Consider the following 23,257-nt stretch of genomic DNA (forward strand, 5'->3'; position numbering starts at 1 on the left):
CACATAAAACTGTCGTGGCACGTCTCCACTTCAACCATCCAGCTTTAATCCTATGACTAACATCCTCCTTACATCCCACATCTACTTGAAGGACTGAGCTTAGATATTTAAAGTGATTACTTTGGGACAGTACAACTCCATTCAAACTAACTCCTTCCCTATCATCCGTTTGGCCTTCACTGAACTTGCAATGCATGTATTTTGTCTTCGTTCTACTTAACTTAAAACCCTTTGACTATAGAGTACTTCTCCAAAGCTCTAGCTTTCTATTGACTCCTTCTCGTGTCTCATCTATCAGAACAATATCATCTGCAAACATCATGCACCAAGGAATACTCTCTTGTATATGTTTCATCAATTCATCTAAAACTAATATAAAAAGGTAAGGGCTTATGGCTGATCTTTAGTGTAATCCAATTGAAATCGGAAAATCTCTTGTGTCCCCTCCCACTGTACGCACAATAGTAGTTGCTCCTTCATACATATCTTTCAACACTTGTATGTACCTAATAGATACCCTCTTTTGTTCTAACACATTCCATAAGACATTATTATTTATTAGTATTTGAATTTCTGTTAAAAGAAATATTTATTAAAAAACATAACTTTAATTTAATATATTTTAATTATAAAGATTTTAAAATAATAAAATAATTTTTCAAATTGTCTTTTTTATTAGTTTTTTGAATAATATATAAAATACTATTTTGTAAAAATATTTTAAATTAATTTTTCACTTTTCTACTACAATACTGAATGGAGACTTAATGGAATCAATTTGTTTACCTTGGTTTACTTCATATTATCGAAAGTAAAAAATTTTAATTAGTTTATTTTCTTAAAAAAATTTAATGTATTAAAAATGAAAAATTAAATTTTTATTAAAGACTTAATTAACAGGAAAAATTTTATATCATCGTTAATTTTGATGCCTATAAAATTAATATACAGCAAAAATATGAATAATTTTAGCTAATGACATATAAAAAAAATATGTCAGCAATTATTGTTGTCATTAAAAAATGTTTACAGCAACATAACTGTTTTATGGCAATTATAATTTTATTACGATATACTCATGGTTACAATTTTATAACAACAACATACAATAATTCATATATTGTTATTATAAATTTATGACAATAAATTTTATATTCTTAGCCGTAAAAATTTTTGCTACTAAATTTAACATTTCTTATATTGAATATTATTTTCCTCTATTTAGATGAGATGAATAGAAATTTTTAATTATCAATATTTATAAAATATTTTTTTAATAATAAAATTATATTATATTTATTTTATCATTTTTATTAATGAATTATAATTATAAAAAAAAAAGGAAGAATGGACATGGGATATGGGAACTCAAGACAAATACATGAACTTTATCGGCCTCGTGAGATATGGTTTTGGAGATTATCCTTATTTAGATTTACTCCACGTAAGATATATGGTGGAACTCACCTATTAAATATATGGATTTTACATATTTATGTATTAATCCATGATGGATTGGATCAAAGCAAGAATTTCCATAGTTTTAAAGAGTGATAGGCAAGAGCGGTCTTATATATATTTTTTGAGGATTGCTGGTTATTGTTATTATTATTGGTAAAATAATTTTATTAAAAAGAAAAATATCATGAAAAATTTAATATGATTCAACTTTTTTGCACGAAAATGTAAAAATTTTTCATATCATATGTTAAGTAACATGCTCATGTATAGATTATCGAAATTTTGCAAAATTATTATATATATATATTTTTTTTTAATAAGGAGATTGAATGAGTAAAAATTCAAACTTGACGTTTATCAAGTAAATAATATATTTTTAATTACTAGATAAGCTAAGTTAGGTGATTAGCATTTGATTAATTGATATTTAATGATGTAATTAATATTATTAGATTTTCAAAGTCATAATTAATTATAAATAAATATTAATTTTTAAATTTAAAAGAAATATGTTAATTGATCAAATAAAAACATAGAAAAATAAAAAAAAACTCAAAATATTTTAAAAATATATATATATATGTTTAAAATTCATAAGAGTTCTCAAGTAAGAGTGAGAAAATTAACTTTATCCTTTATTATTATATATTTACATAGATAGATAAATATAAATATAGAGACAAATAGATAGATATAGACGGGTAGATATAGATAAATATAGATTGATAGATAGATATAGATAAAATTGCCATGGTTAAGGTCCGCAAGTGAGTCGAGCATATTTAGGGGCTGATCCTTCGAGATTCTACATCGGATGTGAAGGGCATGTGCCTAACGCTTATATGGGATGGGGGGGTCTTAGTAAATGTTGTGCACTGTGAAAGTGTATAAACTGTAAAGAAACAAAGCAAACACACAAAACAATAATATTTACGTGGTTCATCCTCTCAACATAGGGCTACATCCACGGATATACCATCTTTCACTATCATCAATAAATAAATCATCATTATAAGCTCATAGGTATACTACCCACCAATCCAATTACACCCAAGAGAACCCATATAATATCAAACTGCTCATAGTAAATATATTAGTTAATCCCTTTCAGTCTCCTCTAGACATAATCCAATATATTTATTATTACAACACTACACCACAAAGGGTGTCTTTAACTATATAGGCAATAGCCCTCTCACCAATGGACAATAATCCATTCCTCTTGATGTCTATATCCTTTCTCCACCTTAGGCCGAAGCCTCTCTCCACTGCAATGGGCAAAAGCCCCTCATCAATGGGCAGAGCCAAATCCACGGCAATTGGCAAGGCCCATCTCTACAATGGGCGACAACCTCACTCCATGAACTCAAAGCCAAATAACCTTTTCTACCATTGTCCTATTTATAGTGTTAATTCCCTAATCATAATATGATTAGGAATCCCACTTAATTTAGGAATAATACTAAAATGAGAGTTATACTCAATATAGAAAATATACCTCAATCCAATTGAGGAATATTTCTTCAACTTAAATTGGGAAAAGATCTCTCAAAATCCTACTAGGATTTTGAGTCATAATTCTAACAGTAAAATTGTCATGATTTTATCAAGATGTCAATTTGTGTCTCTGTGCATTGAGTGTGTAAGTTCTACCTATCGATAAAAAAATGTCTAGATATAGACATAAGGCTGATATTAAAACATTGATTAACGAAAGTGCATAATTACTATGTGGCTAATTATTAGAGGTGGCGAACCAGAAGGGCTAATTAGACACATCATTATTAATGTGTTTAAATCAAATTATTTTATATTGTATAGTAAATCAAATTATTTATTAAATTTAAATTAATTTGTGAATTACACAATTTATTTTTAGATCAAATATTAATATCTTTTTAAAAGATTAATTTCATTAATTTAATTTTTAAGAGAAATTTAAATTGATCTAATCCATTCATATATTTTAAAATTTTCATTATTAAATTGCCTCTTAATTCTATGAATTCTTTAAATTTTTATATGAATTAAAATAAATTATATATAATTTAATTATTTTTTATTACCATATAAAAACTTTAAATAAAAAATGATGTCATATTTTTTTAGAAAAAAAAATATATCTATTTAGCATTGTATTTGAATAGTGAAAATTACTTATTTGAATAAAAATATTATATGAAATATTATTGAAAAAAAGTAATTTAAAAAATATTATTTTATTATTTTAATTATTTTACAATTAAATTTATTAAATTTAATTTTAAATTATTTTTTAATATTTTCTAATTAATATATTAACAAAATAATTTTTTCAACCATATTTCTGACAGAATACTGAATAGGCTCAAAGTCCTGGCTGACCTGGCGTGTCGGAAGGAGTTAAACGTGATAAATGGTATGGTATGTGGTCCATTGTTTTCTTTTATTTTTGTTGCTGGAAACAATGCATCTTCGATATGATGATAGTGTAATCGCCACTCGCGTTCACATTCTGCTCAGAAATCTTACAAACTAATATAAGCTTCGTTCCAAAAAAAAAAAAGAATTTAATTTTTTTATTTAAAATATTAGAATTTTCTAGAATCCTCACGGCAGAATTTATTTTTTTAATTTTAAAAAAATAAATTTTAAAGGAAATAAAAACCAAGTATTATTATAAAAGAATTCAGTTGAATTTTTTTTTATAAATAATTTATTTAAAAGGAATTTTTTTTAATTTCTATTAATTTATTTTAAAATTATTTTTTTAAGTTAAAAAAATTAAATTCTTTCATTTGTAATTTTTTAAATACAAAAATTAAGAAAAAAATTAATTAAATTGAAGTCTTATAATAAAATTATAGTTTTCAAAATAGGGTGTGTAAGGGTGGAGGGCGTGAGGCGAAATATCATCCATTAAAATTATATAAAATGTATCAGGTAATGCCCAGGAAAGATGGTGGAGTCACAATGGTCTCACTTAAGTACCACCTCCTTAGACAGCATTTCCTAGACATGCACTTCATACAGTCCTAATAGATCAAACCACTGGTAAGTACCGTCTTCCCATAACACTACCACGGTACTAAGGATTTATGCCACAAAGGCATAGATAGACAGGAGTCGCCACCCGGGTAATAACCGGGACATATTCAGTGTTTCTTCCGAGGGTCATGGATGGCAACTTACTCCTTGCAGAGTTTCCACAACCGTCATTACCATAGCCCAATGTCTAGGCTCGGGATAGTGGGTACGTAAGGAGAAGATGTTAGGCGCCCCTTACGCCTGGTCTAACCTCGTTAATTCGAGTGCCAGTCCTCTACTAATGTTTCTAGAAGTCTTGTTTATTATTCCTTTATTAAACTTTATCCTAAAAATGCAATTCTAATCCTACACACACAAGTAATTCACAAAAGGATTGTTGTTTACACACAATTTTCATGCACAAGTAATTCTTATCTATGGGGTTACTAATTATTTAAATGATATTTACCAGATGACTAAAATTAATTTATTATTGAGAATTTAATTTACAAATAAATTTTAAATAACCCTACGTTTCTATTTAACATAATTAATTAATTTTCACCAAATTACCCTAAGGATAATTAAACTAAGTTAATTATGTACATTTGTAATTTATTCTAATATCACATAAGGAGATTGAATGAGTAAAAATTCAAACTTGACATTTATCAAGTAAAAATATATTTTTAATTACTAGATAAGCTAAGTTAGGTGATTAGCATTTGATTAATTGATATTTAATGATGTAATTAATATTATTAGATTTTCAAAGTCATAATTTGTAACACCCCAAAATTTTAAATTTTATTATTTTATGAGCATTTTTTATATTTTAATTTTATTTAAATTTTAGGAATTTTTTTGAGATTTTTCGGATTTTAAAAATTGGGTTCGATTTTCCGAAAATATAAACTTTGATGATTTTTTATTAATTTAAAGACCACGTGGCAAAACTAAAAATATATTTGGAGTCTACGAATTTTTCTGAGTTTTCTGAAATTTTTTCGAAATTTTTGGACCTCGTTTTCGGTCCCGAGGCAGAGTAAAAATTTAAAATTTTGTATCCCGAATCGAACCGGACCGGTCTTCTTCCCTTCTCCGCGCGCGTCCGACCTCCTCCCCTTCTCTCTCTCTTTTCTCTCTCCTCCCTCCTCCCCTTGCCGCGCCGCCACCTCCCCTGCCTCCCCACCTCGCCGACGCGCCACCTCAGCCCTCCCCCACGGCCGGCCGCAGCCTGAAACGCCAGAAAACGGCTCCATAAACGAAACGCAGCGAGCGCGCGACTCCTCGACTTCTCGGCCGAAATCCGGCCGATCCGGCCACCAATCGGATCGGGTCTTGTGTCTAAAATTATCTACTCGTCGAGAGCTTTCCATAGACACCAAGAACACAGAAATCCATTGAGCGGTTTGTTCAATTTTTGCCCGGGAAGTTTTAGCCTATTTTGACTTTCGGGCTAGATTTCTCGCAAACCGTGAATCCCACGAGAAAACCGAGAGTACCAGAGCGCTCCACTCGTCGAGAGCTTCGCGGCGACATAAATTTCGAATTTTTTCGACACCGTTTTTCGGTGGGTCCCACGGAACTTCGCAGTGTCTTTCCGAGCATTAAATGAGCTTAGAAAATTCTGAAAAATTTATGTACTAACCCCCGTGTTGTGGGCTTCGTGTAGGTATCCTCAATTCGCGGAAATTCGACAGTTGACCGATGCGCAAATTTGGGCGAACGGACTGTTCTGGAAAAGTCTCCGAATTGGACCGAGGTTTTGGCTACCCCCCCCCCCCATTGTCAGACGTCCCGAGCATGTTCCCGAAGTCGGAATAGGCAAAGGTAAACCCGAACCTTGCTTTTTCATAATTTTCTAGTGCTTAAATAGGATTAAAAATTCATAAAATATTCGTGGTAGCTCAGAAAATTATGATTCTTTTTGCAATAGCCTAGTAATATTACTAAGGACCGCGGGGCAAAGTTTTAGAATTTTTAGAGCTTATTTGGGCAGTTTTGGCAAAAATGATCAATTATAAGGACTAAATAGAAATTTTACATACTGTGATGAATGATTGATTTGATGAGCCCAGGAGGGGCTGTGTGATGTGATTGAGTTGTGGATATATGGATTGTGAATATAGAAGTGCGTTTTGAGCCCTTTTGCAGGTTGGGTAGGTCCTAGGCATAGGGGAGACTCTGCCGGATTTTCGGCACGACTTAGGATGTATTTGGTCTTTTCATGATTTGTATTAAGTCAATTGTGTTAAATAATTGTAATGTAATTGTCAGGTGAGCCGAGACAGCCTTCTTCCTCCGCCCAGCCGCCACAGTAACCGTTGTCAAGTCTGTGAGTAAAATATTAATTTTAATTATAATTTCACTATTATTATATGTTCAAGCATGCCCATGCATCACTTATATGCATATATCTATGTAGATAAACTTTAGGCACAATTTATGTTGCATTCATAACTGTGAAAGTGCCATGTATGTTGCTGTGGTAATTTGGAGCAGTGTGCGTGCGTTGGCGTGCGTGTGATGTGGTGTGGACTATGGATAGGACGGGTAGTCACGGCTTGAGATCTTCGCTGGGACCCGATCCTTCGGGGGGTAGTCACGGCTTGAGTTCTTCGCTGGGACCCCCGATTTGGTTTATTAAGCGAAAGTCCGGCTTGAGTTCTTCGCTGGCACCAGGTTGGATTTAAGAGAGCTGTATAGGGGATCAGCTCCCATATATTATGATTGATATCACTGGGTGTGTGAGTGCTCCAAATTACCTTTATGATGTTATGATGTGAAAATGTTGTTGATGTTGCATTTCACTCTACAGGGTGCATTAGTTTTAGATAGTTATAGAGATTATGGTTAAAATTGATATTTTACTCTCTGAGTCGAACGCTCACTCCTGTTCAATATTTTTTTCAGGCCACAGGAGGATATTTTTGAGATTAACCTGCTTTCTTCCTCGCAGGTCGATTATTAACGTTTGTATAAACTTGTTAAATCTTAGAATTTCCGCATGTGTTAGAAATGTTTATTTGATATGGGTCTGTAAACTAAATTATTATTTTGGACCTGTAAACTTAATATGCTATGCATGTTTGATGGATTGGATGAGGGAGCTGAGCTCCCATTTATTTTTATGCTGATGAATATGTGGAGGGTGAGCTGAGCTCCCCAATTGAGTATTTATTGTGTTTACAGGTCGGGTGAGTCAAAAACTCCCCGTTGGTAGGTCCATTTTATTGCCTGATTCTGTCCGGTTGATTTCTTGAAATTGGGCCCAAATGGGCCTTAGAGTTGGGTTAATGAATAGTTAGGCTTACTACAGGCCTCGGGGGCTTTAGGCTGGCCCAAGTCCTAGTGCCGGTCCGGCCCATAGGTTGGGTCGTGACATAATTAATTATAAATAAATATTAATTTTTAAATTTAAAAGAAATATGTAAATTGATCAAATAAAAACATAGAAAAATAAAAAAAAAACTCAAAATATTTTAAAAAATATATATATGTTTAAAATTCATAAGAGTTCTCAAGTAAGAGTGAGAAAATTAACTTTATCCTTTATTATTATATATTTATATAGATAGATAAATATAAATATAGAGACAAATAGATAGATATAGACGGGTAGATATAGATAAATATAGATTGATAGATAGATATAGATAAAATTGCCATGGTTAAGGTCCGCAAGTGAGTCGAGCATATCTAAGGGCTGATCCTTCGAGATTCTACATCGGATATGAAGGGCATGTGCCTGACGCTTATATGGGATGAGGGGTCTTAATAAATGTTATGCACTGTGAAAGTGTATAAACTACAAAGAAATAAAGCAAACACACAAAATAACAATATTTACGTGGTTCACCCTCTCAACATAGGGCTACATCAACTGGCATGTCATCTTTCACTATCATCAATAAATAAATTATCATTACAAACTCATAGCTATACTACCCACCAATCCAATTACACCCAAGAGAACTCATATAACATCAAATTACTCATAGTAAATATATTAGTTAATCCCTCTCAGTCGTCTCTAGACATAATCCAAAATATTTATTATTACAACACTACACCACAAAGGGTGTCTTTAACTATATAAGCAAGAGCCCTCTCACCAATGGACAATAATCCATTCCTCTTGATGTCTATATCCTTTCTCCACCTTAGGCCGAAGCCTCTCTCCACTGCAATGGGCAAAAGCCCCTCATCAATGGGCAGTGCCAAATCCTCAGCAATTGGCAAGGCCCCTCTCTACAATGAGCGACAACCTCACTCTATGAATTGAAAGCCAAATAACCTTTTCTACCATTGTCCTATTTATAGTGTTAATTCCCTCAATCATAGTCTGATTAGGAATCCCACTTAATTTAGGAATAATACTAAAATAAGAGTTATACTCAATATAGAAAATATACCTCAATCCAATTGAGGAATATTTCTTCAACTCAAATTGGGAAAAGATCTTTCAAAATCCTACTAGGATTTTGAGTCATAATTCTAATAGTAAAATTGTCATGATTTTATCAAGATGTCAATTTGTGTCTCTGAGCATTGAGTGTGTGAGTTCTACCTATCGATAAAAAAATGTCTAGATATAGACATAAGGCTGATATTAAAACATTGATTAACGAAAGTGCATAATTACTATGTGGCTAATTATTAGAGGTGGCGAACCAGAATGGCTAATTAGACACATCCTTTATTAATGTGTTTAAGGGCCTGTTTGGTTTAACTGCTGAATACAACTGATAACTGTTAGCTGATAGCTGTTACTGATAGTTGATTGCTGATAGCTGGTAGCTAATGATAGCTGATTTATGTTAAATGTTTGGTAAAACTATATTTAGCTGTTGCTGTTGATATGTTAAATGACCAATAAGAGTATATATTATATAATTTATTTTATTATTGAAATAAATATAAAATTATAAATTTATTATATTATATTATTTATTTTATTATTAAATTAAATATACAATTATCAAATTAATATATTATATCATTTATTATATTATTAAAATAAAAATATAATTATTAATCTATTACATTATATTATTTATTTTATTATTGAAATAAGAAAATAATTAATTTTTTTAAAAAAATCATTAAATAATTTTAAAAATATAGATAAAATAATAAAGTAATTATTATTGTTGATAAAGAGAAAACTTATAATTAATTTTAAGTTTTTAGATATAAATAAATATTTTCTATTTTATGTTATTAATAAAAAATATTTTAACAAATGTGAAATGTGTTAATTAAAATGTTAAAATTATAAATGAAAAATATAAAAGTATTAATAATATTAATTTTTGAGTTAAATAAAAAAGGATAATATGATCAAAATAAAAAATAAAATCAAATCAGCTATCAACTGATGAGAAACAACTTTAAAAATAAAGCTGATACAAACTGTAGCTGATGAGTACCATATCAGTTACTCAACAGCTATAGCTTTATTTTTTAAAACTTACCAAACACTCTAGTTCACTTGTTTGGGTGTCTATCAGCTATCAGCTACACCCAACATGTGAACAAAACACCCTCTAAATTAAATTATTTGTATATTAAATTGAATTATTTATTAAATTTAAATTAATTTGTGAATTACACAATTTATTTTTAGATCAAATATTAATATCTTTTTAAAAAATTAATTTCATTAATTTAATTTTTAAGAGAAATTTAAATTGATCTAATCCATTCATATATTTTAAAATTTTCATTATTAAATTGCCTCTTAATTCTATGAATTCTTTAAATTTTTATATGAATTAAAATAAATTATATATAATTTAATTATTTTTTTATTACCATATAAAAACTTTAAATAAAAAATGATGTCATATTTTTTAAAAAAAAAATAATATATCTATTTAGTATTGTATTTGGATAATGAAAATTACTTATTTAAATAGAAATATTATATAAGATATTATTGAAAAAAGTAATTTAAAAAATATTATTTTATTATTTTAATTATTTTACAATTAAAATTTATTAAATTTAATTTTAAATTATTTTTTAATATTTTTTAATTAATATATTAACAAAAATAATTTTTTCAACCATATTTCTGACAGAATACTGAATAGGCTCAAAGTCCTGGCTGACCTGGCGTGTCGGAAGGAGTTAAACGTGATAAATGGTATGGTATGTGGTCCATTGGTTTCTTTTATTTTTGTTGCTGGAAACAATGCATCTTCGATACGATGATAGTGTAATCGCCACTCGCGTTCACATTCTGCTCAGAAATCTTACAAACTAATATAAGCTTCGTTCCCAAAAAAAAAAAAAGAATTTAATTTTTTTTATTTAAAATATTAGAATTTTCTAGAATCCTCACGGCAGAATTTATTTTTTTTTTAATTTTAAAAAAATAAATTTTAAAGGAAATAAAAATCAAGTATTATTATAAAAGAATTCAGTTGGATTTTTTTTATAAATAATTTATTTAAAAGGAATTTTTTTAATTTCTATTAATTTATTTTAAAATTATTTTTTTAAGTTAAAAAAATTAAATTCTTTCATTTGTAATTTTTTAAATACAAAAATTAAGAAAAAAATTAATTAAATTGAAGTCTTATAATAAAATTATAGTTTTCAAAATATGGTGATAAAGGAATACAGAAACTAGGCTGTGTACGATTCCTAAGAGATTCAAACTAAATAAAAAAATCAAATTGAACCGAACAATTACTGAAAAAGAATCATTACTGTAGGAACTAAACTGAACCCAATCAAAGTTATTTTATTATTTTAGTTCGGTTTTGATTCTTTATCAGAACTAAATTGGAATCGGATCGAAACCAAAACTGAACTAGGACCAAACCAAAGAACTGATTTTATACATAAGTAGTTTTTATATATTTTAAATATATTACATAATTTCGATAAAATTATATATATTATATGCAATTAAGATGGTTATATATATATAACTCAATATTAATTTCTATTATTTTTAATTATAAATATATTAAGTCACTTTATAGTAATTAATTATCTTATTAAATTACCTTTTCATCATTTAGTATTTTTTCATTAAAAATTATATAATTGAAAAATATATAAGATAGTAGAATATATTTATTAAAATATATGCTATGAAGTGACTTAATTTATATGTGTTGTTTCATGTTATTGAATTATGACCCAATCAAAATGTCAGTGGTGTGATCAGAATAAAATGTTTGTGAGGTATGTGGTTATAGTAGAGAGTATGAGCCAAAACAATATTTAAGAGTTAGTGATAATAATTGAATTCAATAAGTTTAAGATTACATTAATTATCTTATTTTTTATTTGAAAAAGTTTTAATTATAATTTACAAAATTTTTATAAATAACATTTACTATATTAAAATTAAATATATTTTTAATACTTATTATTCTGAATTAAAATTTAAATTAGTAAAACTTGTATATTGTCCAACAAAATTTTAACTTTAAATAGTTAAATGAAAATATAATAAATAGTTTTGTGCTCTTAGTTTAGGTTATATTAATCATAACTCATATTGTACTCATTGATTTATTGTTATTTTATAATTTGGATGGAAACAATATATGACTTATTATGTGTAAGATTGAGTACTTACTACTATACCAAAAATTTAAACTTTTAGTAGAGGCGTAATTCTAACTCCTTATAATATAGTAGACCAAGCATTATGGGCTGAAGGGATCTGAATAGGATGCTTGCCTACTGAGCTATCCCATTCAATGTCAACAATCCACTCCTAGCACCTACCATGAATTCAAACTTATTACCTTGGCTATGACGCCAATTGTAGGATCGAGCACTTACCACTATGTCAAAAACTTAAACCCTTAGCAGATGCACAACTCTAACATTTTATAACGTAACAACCTAAATGTCATAGGTCGAAGGGATCTAGGTAGAATGCTGGCCCACTGAGCTATCTAAACAGAATGCTAGCCCACTGAATTATCCTACTCAATGCCAACATTATGAATATTTGATGTCTTCTTGTATTTTTATGTGAGAATTGTTGGTTTAATTTTAATATTTCTCTTGAGTAAGTTGTTATGTTTATGTTACTTTATTGATTTTTTATTTTGACATTAGTATTTTTATTTTAGTATTACTGCTATTATTTTTATTGATATTTTAATATTAGAAATATATAATTATTTTTGCTATTTTAAAAGAAATACAATAACACTATAATTTTAAGTATAGGAACTGATAACTAGATCGAATTAAAACCAAAACTAGAACAAAAAATAAAACCGAAACTAGAACTAAACCAGAAACGAAAGTATTTAGAATTGAACTAGAATCGAAACCAAAATTTAGTTTCTCTTTTGGATCTAAAAAATGAAAGAACTGAAATTGATTCTGATACAAGTTCTTACAAAGAATCGAATTAAAACAGCAATAGCACAACTCTAACAATGATTAGAAGGATACTTTTAGGATGCTAGTCATCAAAATTAAATCAAACAAGACAATAGATGAGTAAACCTAAAGATGTGCTTTGAAATTTCGAATTAATCCTCATGCCATGGTTTGAAATTTTCTCTCTATTGCCATTTTTGAAAGATATGAGAGAGAGGCAAAATAGAACAAAAATGAATGATAGGCAAAATCCCCAAGAAATATTTTAACTGTAAAAATTTGAAATTTCTATTTGAATCAAAATATTATGTGAAACAAGTTTTTTTTTTTTTTTACATTAAAAATTTTTAAAAATTTCAGGTGCTGTTAAGATTTAAATCTCTAAATTTTTTTTTTTTATTGTGAGATCAACTCAATTATTGGAATACAATATCTGATGAAATAGGGATGAAAAAATTTGTAAAATTAATCAAATTTATTTTCATTGTATAATTAATTATACACTTATCTATAAATGACATAATTAATATTTATTTTTAATTTAATTAAAAATAAAATATTTATACGAAATTAGAAAAATTTATGAAAAAAGAAAAATCATTCTCATGGTATGGCTTTAAATAGAGTTACATACAATTTGGTATGGTTATTATAAAATCCAAATAGTATTATTGTAATTTGGTTCAATTTGCAATGCACGAGGGCTTTTTATTAGATCACCTAAGTCAAATTAATAAATTTAAACAGATTTTTTTTAATAATCAGTTTATTATGAATTTAAAATATAAGATATATGAAAGACTAACTTATTAAATATATAAATTCTATATATTTATGTCTTAAATTTATAATGAACTAAATTTAGATAAAAATTTTCTTATTTAAAAAATAAAATACCATAAAATACTTTTATTTGAAAAGTGAAGACCCTTGATTTCAATTTTTAAACCTAATTAATAAACAAAGAAGGGTAAGTTTTGTTTAACAATTGCTAGCAATTATTATTACCTTGACTGAATTTTAGACTCTGAAATTTCAGCAGTAATTCTATTTCTGATAATTGACTCCAATGATGGAAATGGCCAATACAGCACTTATGACTAAAGATAAAGGATAAGAACTGTATTTTTTTTAACATAAAAATAAAGGATAATAACTGTTTGAATTTCTTATTAGTCTAGATAAAGAAATGGAAGCAAGACTCTATATATAATAAAAATCTTTACATCAATTATTAATTTTAGCTAGAATATTTAATTTTGATCGGTTTAATTCCAAATTTTTTATATTATTTTTAATTTTAATAATAAATTTAATTTAAAATACTTAATTTAATATTATAAAATATTGAGTGGCGAAGTACAATAATATAATAATAAAATTATATGCCATTATTTTAAAATAAATTCTACAAAATTTATATACGCCTTCAAATAAAATTAAGGTAATAATCTCTGAAATTCAGTTAGTATAATTCATTGACCGCATCTTTTATGCTTGCCACCGAAGGGGAAGGCAGAAAAAGTGGTGAGCTGGGGGTTCAGTGAATAACAGATGATTCAATTACAATCTTGATGCTTCCATTTGTAGTTTATCAACTAGTTACTACAGACAGGCTCAAAATTGTATTTCGCATTCCCACAGCCCAATCATTAGACTATTTACAGGCTACAAGATCATGCAGTAGATCTGTCACAGCTCTCTATTTCAAATGATGCCTTACTGGTGCTAGCAGACACTGGAACTACTCCAATAATAGTCTAGATACCTAGCCAGCTATATTAAATCAAAATAATATAAAATAATCTACCATATATATAAAGATTGGAACTATCAATAGTAACTCAATTGAGTCATCAATACCATTAAATATGTAGTGATTGAAAGATTTTTGTTGGTAACTCAATCCCATGTTTCATAGTAAGTGGTTGAAATTAAACAGCACTGCTTAAGTAGTGCCCAGTTTAATTTTTTTAACGTTGGGTTTGCCCTCCTGCTTGAGGTGTGTATGTTTGCCTCTTCTTTTATAAGGAAGAAAGTCCAGGGCCATGCTATGTTGTTTAGGATCAAAAAATTTGGGTTGGGCCCATGAAAATTTCTTGCTCACATTGATCTGTATGACCCATTTCATATGTTCCATTAATATAAAATTAAGAAAATTTATTATTTAATATCTATATTTTAATAAAATTAATTATTTATTTTATTTATTTTTAAAAATATATTATTTAATCATTCTATTCTTTTAGTCTATAAATTATTTAGTATATGAGGACTAAATTAACAATGGATTTAAAACTATGAGGACTAAATATTTATATTATTTAAAATATAAAAATTAAATAGTTGAGTTGAAAAAATAATTTATTTCACAATAAAAAAAGATTAAATAAGTAACAAATTAAAAAAAATAAAGGGATTAAATAAAATAAAATGACTAAATAATTAATTTTGTTAAAATATAGTGTTAAATAATAATTTTTATAAAATTATTATATATTTGACATATATATCTAATTATAAAAAAAATAAACATTATTTACTTGTATAAAAAAAAAAAAATCAAACACTATTGAGTTAAAGCTGATTAACTGTTTTATTGTTATGCTTGATAATACATATAACAAAGCTTCTTCACTTATTAATGAACAGAAAACACGATACCATGAAGATTTTTCAATTAATAAGGTTTCTGCCCAACAAAGTTGCCAGGAGGGTCGTAGTTGCATCCAATGAAGGTTCCTCCATTATTGCACTTCACCTTAGCACATCCTAGGCGAACCGAGTTGCGCCAAACCACCTGAGTATAGTGCCCACACTGCTTGCCTGCAGCACAAGAATTAGAATTGTAATCGTAGAAGGCCTTCTCGTCAACCCACAGTTTCACAGCATCTTTGCCTGAAAGGTCACCGCTGCTTTTCGCAAGGTTCTCCCCGTAAGGACGATTGCTGGAATGCACAAGATTGCAGTCACCGGCCCGTTGATTAGCATAGTTTTGTGCAAAGGCTGCCACTTTGTTGTCCCAAGTCATAGGTCCAACACCCACAGCTGCTCGTGCTTGGTTATGGGCATTAAGGTAGTCTTGTGGTGAGTCTTGGGCATTCAAGGGTAGGATTAAGCAGGCTAGGCTAATGAGGCAAAAGAGAGCTAGTGAATTCTTGCAGAACACCATTTTTGAGTTTGTTTAAGATCTTAGGCAATGGATGAAAATAGATGTGTGTTTCTCTTGGAATTTATAGGGATGAGGGTGTGGAAATTTTTGTGAAGGATTTGGAAAACTTATCAAGAAATTGGTAATGACTTGAGAAACTGGGCTTGTTCTAAAGCTATACGTAACATGGAAAAGTCATTGGGGTAGAGTGGACACGGAATTAAAATTAATTACAGTCGCAAGGAAATGGAACATACATTGAATATTTTAAAATTTATTTTCTTGTATATATAATATGAAATTTAGTCCCATTAATTAATTGCCGTTTAAAAAATTGCAGTTCAAGATTTATTTTTTGGGCACCAAAAGAGCAAAAGCGAAGGAATATGTATAAATATATAAAATAGATGAGATTTATATATTTATGTCTTATAAATTTTTTCACAGTTTAATGTGGTCAACCGATTAAATTTAAGAGTATTTTGGGTTTTAATTTGTTAAGAAATATTGAATTTAAATTATTTTAAATTATAAATATTTAAACTCTTATCAAATAAAAGAAATGATTTTTAAAAAAAATATTTTGTGATTTCACATTTTATTACTTTACTTGAGGGACAAAATATTATTTTTCAACAAAAAAGTATGTGATTTCATGTTGTTACTTTATATTTAATCTCATATAACATCAATCATCTGTGATCAAATTAAATGGATGTCACATTAACAAAATATTAAGAGTAAATATGATAAAATAATCGATGTAAGACTATGAAATATTTATTTGTGAAAATAAAATTTTACTCCTTAAATGATAAAACGTGAAATTATACTTATTTTTTATTAATAAATTTTAATTAAATAATATTAGAGTTGTCTTTAAAATTATAAATCAGTTAGTTTAAATTCTGATTAAACTTAAATTCAGTAAAAAAAACATATTTTTTGAAATTAATTATCCATATTAAAAATTATCAGTAAGAATTTCTATTTTTTTTTAATTTTTTTTATTTAAAGACTTTCGTATAGGAATTTTCCACGAAAGACTTGACTTATGATAATCTGCAATTGTCTTTGCAGGACGACGGTCCATGAAGGTTTGCTAATGGTAAAACCCTGTTTCATTTTATTTAACGTCTTTTTTTGACAAGTTCAGTTATAGAAGAAATTAATTATAGAAATTAATATAATTAAGAGAATATTTGGCTTAATTTATATAAATTAATTAATTTATACTTATAAATATTTAAAATTTTAAATAATTTCATGTTTAGTTAAAATGCTTATAAATGATTGATAAATAGTTAATGTGTTTAGTAAAAAATAACTTATAAGTACGTTTATTATTAAAATAACTAAAAAAATATTAAATAAAATTTATGATAAAATTTTAAAAGGTAAATAAAAATAATATAGTAAAATACTTGCAAACTATTTCGCACATGTTAAATATTATATATATAAATTATAAATGTGGAGAAATTTTATTCATTAAATATATTTTATATATTTAAAATTTTAAATATTAAAAAGGATTTTGTAAGGAAAGGAGGTGCCTAAAATATAATGCAAGGATTGCAATAATTTACGTTAATTATTTATATGTAAATATTTTAATAAAAGATATTTTGCTCAGTAGGTGTATTATGCCAATTTAATAATTGTGATATATACATTAAATGTAAAATAGTTAAAAATATGTGTTAATTATTTATTTTATTTTTTAAAATTTATCAATTAAATATGCTATAAATTATATATTAAATTTATTAAATTAATTTAATTAAATATTTTATTAAGTATATTTTATATATTTAAAATTTTAAATATTAAAAATCAAAAAATAAAAATTAGTAATATCTAAGCAATTTCATTGTTTAATGATATAATTAATGTGATTAGAATTTCAAAGTTTTAATTAACTATAAATAAATATTAATTTTTAAATTTGAAAGAAATATGCTAATTGATAAATAAAAACATAGAAAAATAGAAAAATTCAAAATTTTTTTTAAAAAAAGAAAAATATGTTTAAAATTTATAATATTTATCAATTAAGAGTGAGAAAATTGACCTTATCTTTTACTATTATATATTTATATAGATACTATAGATATAGAGATCAATAAATAGATATAGATAGTTAGATATAGATAAATATAGATTGATAGGGTTGATATTAAAGCATTGATTAACAATGTTCGTAATTGGTGCATGGGGGATGACCTATTGGCTTGGTTGTAGATGGCTTCATTTATGCTAAGTTTTTCTTCAATTAATGAAATTTCTCTTATTATATAAAAAAAAAAGTTCATAATTACTTTGTGGCTAATTTATTTTTAGATCAAATTATTAATATCTTTTCAAAAACAAATTAATTTTATTAATTTAACTTTTATGAGAAATTTAAATTGATTGAATCAATTTAAATATTTTATTAATTTCAAATTTATTAATATAAATTAATTATTAAATTACTTTTTAATTTTATGAATAATATTAAAATTTTATATTAATTAAAGTAAATTATATATAATTTATTATTATGTTAATTATCTTCTAAAAATATTAATAGATGAATGATGGTTTTTTTTTTTTTTTTTTTAAAAAAAAGGGAAACGTAAAGTCCTTGTTGGAATGAGCTAAACTTGAAAATGATAAATCTGGTGTGGTTTGTGGTCAAAAGCCGACACTGCTCTGCCATTCATCCATTGTTTTCTTTCATTTGGGTTGCTAGAAACAATGCATCTTCGATATCATGATATATAATCGCCAATCACGGCGACATTCTGCTCGGAATACTTAGCAACTTATATAAGCTTCCTTGGAATAAAAATTATTAACAAGTAAAGAATTTAATTTTTTTTATTTAAAGTATTAGAATTTTTAAGAATTTTCATGAAAGAAAATTTTTTTTAATTTTAAAAAATAGAATTTTAAAGGAAACAAAAATTAATTATTAGTGTATAAAAATTTAACTTGATTTTTTTTTACACAATTGCTATTAATTTCTTTTAAAATAATTTTTTTAAGTTAAAAAAAATTAAATGCTTTCACTTTTAAACTTTTAAATACGAAAATTGATAAAAAAAAATTAATTAAATTTAATTTTTATAAAATTATAATTTTCAAAATCGGGTGGAAAAAGATACAGAAGCAATAATTAGAAGGATATTTTTAGGATGCTAGCCATCAAAATTAAATCAAAGAAGGTAATAGATGAGTCAACCTAAAGTTGTACTCTGAAATTTCTAATTAATCTTCATGCCATGGTTTGAAATTTTCTCTCTATTGCCATTTTTGAAAGATATGAGGGAGAGAGGCAAAATAGAACAAAAATGAATGATAAGCAAAATCCCCAAGAAATATTTTAACTGTAAAAATTTGAAATTTTTATTTGGATCATATATATTATGTGGGAAAAGTTTTTTTTTTGTTTTTTTTAATTAAAAATTTTTATATCTTTAATTATTTTTTATTGCAAGATAAACTCAATTATTAAAATATGATATTTGATGAAATGAGAATGCAAGAAATTTATAAAATTAATAAAAATTACTTTCATTATGTAATTAATTACGCACTTATTCGTAAATGATATAAATAATATTTGTTTTTTTTAACTTAATTAGAATAAAAATTTTACATGAAAATTAGAAAAATTTATGAAAAAAAAAAAGCTTTCTCATGATATGGTTTTAAATAGAGTTATATACGATTTGCTTTGGTTATTATAAAACTCAAATAGTATTGTTGTAATTTGGTTCAATTTGCAATACATGTGGGCTTTTTATTAGATCACATAAGTCAAATTAATAATATTTTAATCAATTTTTCTTTCTTCAATTTAGCACGTAAGTTAAATTAATAATAATTTTATAGATTTTTTATTTAAATTTAATATATTATAAATTTAAAATATAAAATTACATATTTAAATATATGAGTTTATATATTTATTTTTTCTTTAAATAAAAAAAAATACCATAAAATACTTTTAATTGAAAAGTAAAGACCCTTAATTTCAATATTTAAACCTAATTAATAAACCAAGTAGACTAAGCTTTGTTTAACAGTTGCCAGTAATTATTATTAGTCTGGCTGAATTTTAGACTCTGAAATTTCAGCAGCAATTCCATTTCTAATAATTTGACTTCAAAGATTGAAATGGCCAACACAGCACTTATTGACTAAAGGTAAAGGATAAGAACTGCTTCTTTTTTTTTAATAAAGAAATGGAAGCAAGACTCTCTCTCTCTCTCTCTCTCTCTCTCTCTCTCTCTCTCTCTCTATATATATATATATATATATATATATATATATAAACCACAACATACGTTCTATAGAGTTAAATTCTTTTAATTGGTTAAATGAAAGAAAAAAAAATAAAAATCTTTATCTTAATTACTAATTTTAGTTAGAATATTTAATTTTTATTAATTTAATCTTAAATTTTTTATATTATTTTTTAATTTTAATAATAAATTTAATTAAAAATACTTATATTCACAATTGATAAAAATAATTCAAAGTTTTCACTCATTATCAATTTTAACTAATTCTTTTAATTTTATTAATTTATTAAACCATTTAATTTTTTTTTTAAATTTTAGCAAACAACATATTAATAAAAAAATATAATAATTAAACAATATTAGAAATATTGTTATCATAATTTTAATTTTTTAAAATTTTTTTATATATACTTTTAATTCACATATTTTATCTCAAATTTAAGTTGATAAAAAAAAATATTTAAGTATAAAATATGTAATAATATATATATATATAGAGAGAGAGAGAGAGAGAAATTGGCTAAAACAACATCTTATTTGATTTAGAAAAATAATATTTTTATTAATTGAATCATTCAATTAAGCTTATGGTTAAAATTAAACCATTATTTAAGTCAAACTCTTCTCGAGACGCAACAGACCAGAAACGGAAAAAGTCTAATAACAATCAAAACAAGCTAAGAGATCATCATCAACTTCCCAGCACAAAACAAAAAACAACAGCCGCGCGAGAGCAAATCATCGAGGACCCGGCAAGTTGACCACGATTCAACCTTATCCTTCATGCCAAACAAGCATGGACCGTTGATCAGAGAATAATTCCTGCTGTTGGAAGAAGGATTACACTGATAAAAGTTACAGGCACGTTCCATGATTCAACTGCAACCTCGATGCTTCCATTTATAGATTATCAACTAGATTAAAGATAAAGAGTAAAACACATATTTCATTACTTAAAAACTGTATTTATTAAAACATTAAAATATAATTTTTTTTTTTAATTTTCTTTTTCTTCATTTTTCTCTTATGGCTCACTCCCTCACTCTCTGTACACTCTTTGCTCACAGCACACGCATAGCACACATAAGCTTCTCAAAACTACAGCACTCTTCTGTTTTTATAGCAAAGGAATACCTTTTACAAGTTAATAAACACACACATAACACTTATACAAACTTCCCATAATTTATGTTACAAACATGGAGAGTCATTCCTTTTTCAAATAACACATTTCAACCAGAAATAAGTTCCAGTAGCAAAATACCTTACTTTCCAACAAATATTAAACCAAAATAATGTAAAATAATCTACTATAAAGATTGGAATTGTCACTCAATTGAGTCATCAATACCGTTAAATAGGTAGTGATCGAGAGATTTTTGGTGGTAACTCAATCTCATGTTTCATGGTCAGTGGTTGAAAAATTTCTCACAATTTTAGACACACCAAAATTACACTATTTAAAGAAATCAGGTTTCGAGAGTAGAACCGAAACATTTTAATATGTCTTGGTGGTTGTGTGCAGAAATTTAACCATTTTGTCAGAACTATCCCATAATCAAGTCATTTCTATATACTTTTTCATTAGACAATTCAGTGATATATGATTATTCTGATTCTGCAACTCAATCATTATTATTTATGTAATATATAATTGAATACAATCACCAATCTCTCTCTTAATCTCTCTCTTTTATGCATTCAACTAATATAAACTCGACCTCATATGAAAATGAACTAATAACCGTAAGATTAAATATTTTGATCGATATTTGTACATAATTAATTCAAATGAGTATAATAAATATATGAATTTATATGCAAATATTTCACTGAATGGTTACGAAGCTTATTCTCATATGCATACCATATAATAAGCTAATGATCATTCTATGTATCACATGGGTACCTCAGTATGTATATATACAAACTAAGTTCCATACTGTTACATGCAAAAACATAGATTATTCATCAAAACGACTGCAGATAATAGAATAGAGAGCCTTAATAATTATATGCAGGAAATTTTATGATTAATTAATAAGGTCGCTCCCCAGCAAAGTTGCTAGGTGGATCATAGCTGCAAGTAACTAGAGTTCCTCCCATGGTGCATCTCACCTTAGCACATCCTACCTGAGCCGTGTTACGCCAAACCACCTGAATGTAATTCCTGCACTGCCTGCCTGTAGCACAAGAATTAGAATTGTAATCATAGAAAGATTTCTCATCAATCCACATTTTCACAGCTTCTTCGCTAGTAATATCACTGGTGCTCGAAGATATGTTCTTCCCGTTACGGCCATTTGAATACACAAGATTGCAGTCACCAATGCGTTGGAGAGAATAATTTAGTGCATAGATTGCCAGTGTGTTGTTCCCAGTGATATATCCAGCATTTGCAGCAACTCGAGCTTCATTGTGGGCATTTAGGTAGTCTTGCGGTGTGTTTTGGGCGAGAGAAGGAAGGATGTTTGAGGTTAATGATAAGCTGCAGATTATGAGAGAAAAGAAAGCTAGTGAAGTCATGCAGAGCATTTTTTTTTTTTCTGGTTTTGTTTGTATGAGAATTTGAGGGTGCGTTTGGTTGGTATTTGTAGACTTGTATTAGGGCTTGGAGAATGGTGTGTGAATGCCTTGGAGAAGTGTACGTAGCGTATGATGACTTGAGGAATTAGAGTTTTCCCTTACCACTACCATGGAAAATTCAGTATTAATTTTTATCATTTCACTTGCAAGGGAAATGGAATTGAAAAAAGATGCTCAACGGGGTTAATTGCACGATTCATTTTTGCTTAGACTTAATATATGTAAACTAATATAAATGAATTTTTCATATAAAATATTAATACATTTTTAGATTCATTTGAATGAATCGAATCTAAGCAAAAATTTTTCTAATTTCACTTATGTGACATGTTCTTGAAATGATGATAGTTTCCACTTCCATGAGGATTTTATTGCCGGAAAATTTTTG

At 27.0% G+C, this 23,257-nt stretch overlaps 2 protein-coding genes across 2 annotated transcripts; both read right to left on the reverse strand.

Annotated features, from left to right (window-relative positions):
* Positions 1 to 15,414: 15,414 nt before the first annotated feature.
* Positions 15,415 to 16,200, reverse strand: LOC110649475 (pathogenesis-related protein 1). Its single transcript, XM_058151345.1, has one exon. It carries the CDS (start codon positions 16,007 to 16,009, stop codon positions 15,518 to 15,520), a length of 492 nt encoding a protein of 163 aa, XP_058007328.1. The 5' UTR covers positions 16,010 to 16,200; the 3' UTR covers positions 15,415 to 15,517.
* Positions 16,201 to 22,320: 6,120 nt separating this feature from the next.
* On the reverse strand, positions 22,321 to 22,818 carry LOC110653031 (basic form of pathogenesis-related protein 1-like). The gene has a single exon (XM_021808650.2). The coding sequence runs from the start codon at positions 22,816 to 22,818 to the stop codon at positions 22,321 to 22,323; it is 498 nt and encodes a 165-aa protein (XP_021664342.2).
* Positions 22,819 to 23,257: the final 439 nt, after the last annotated feature.

The sequence above is a fragment of the Hevea brasiliensis genome, chromosome 8, assembly GCF_030052815.1.
Source record: "Hevea brasiliensis isolate MT/VB/25A 57/8 chromosome 8, ASM3005281v1, whole genome shotgun sequence".
Taxonomy (NCBI): domain Eukaryota; kingdom Viridiplantae; phylum Streptophyta; class Magnoliopsida; order Malpighiales; family Euphorbiaceae; genus Hevea; species Hevea brasiliensis.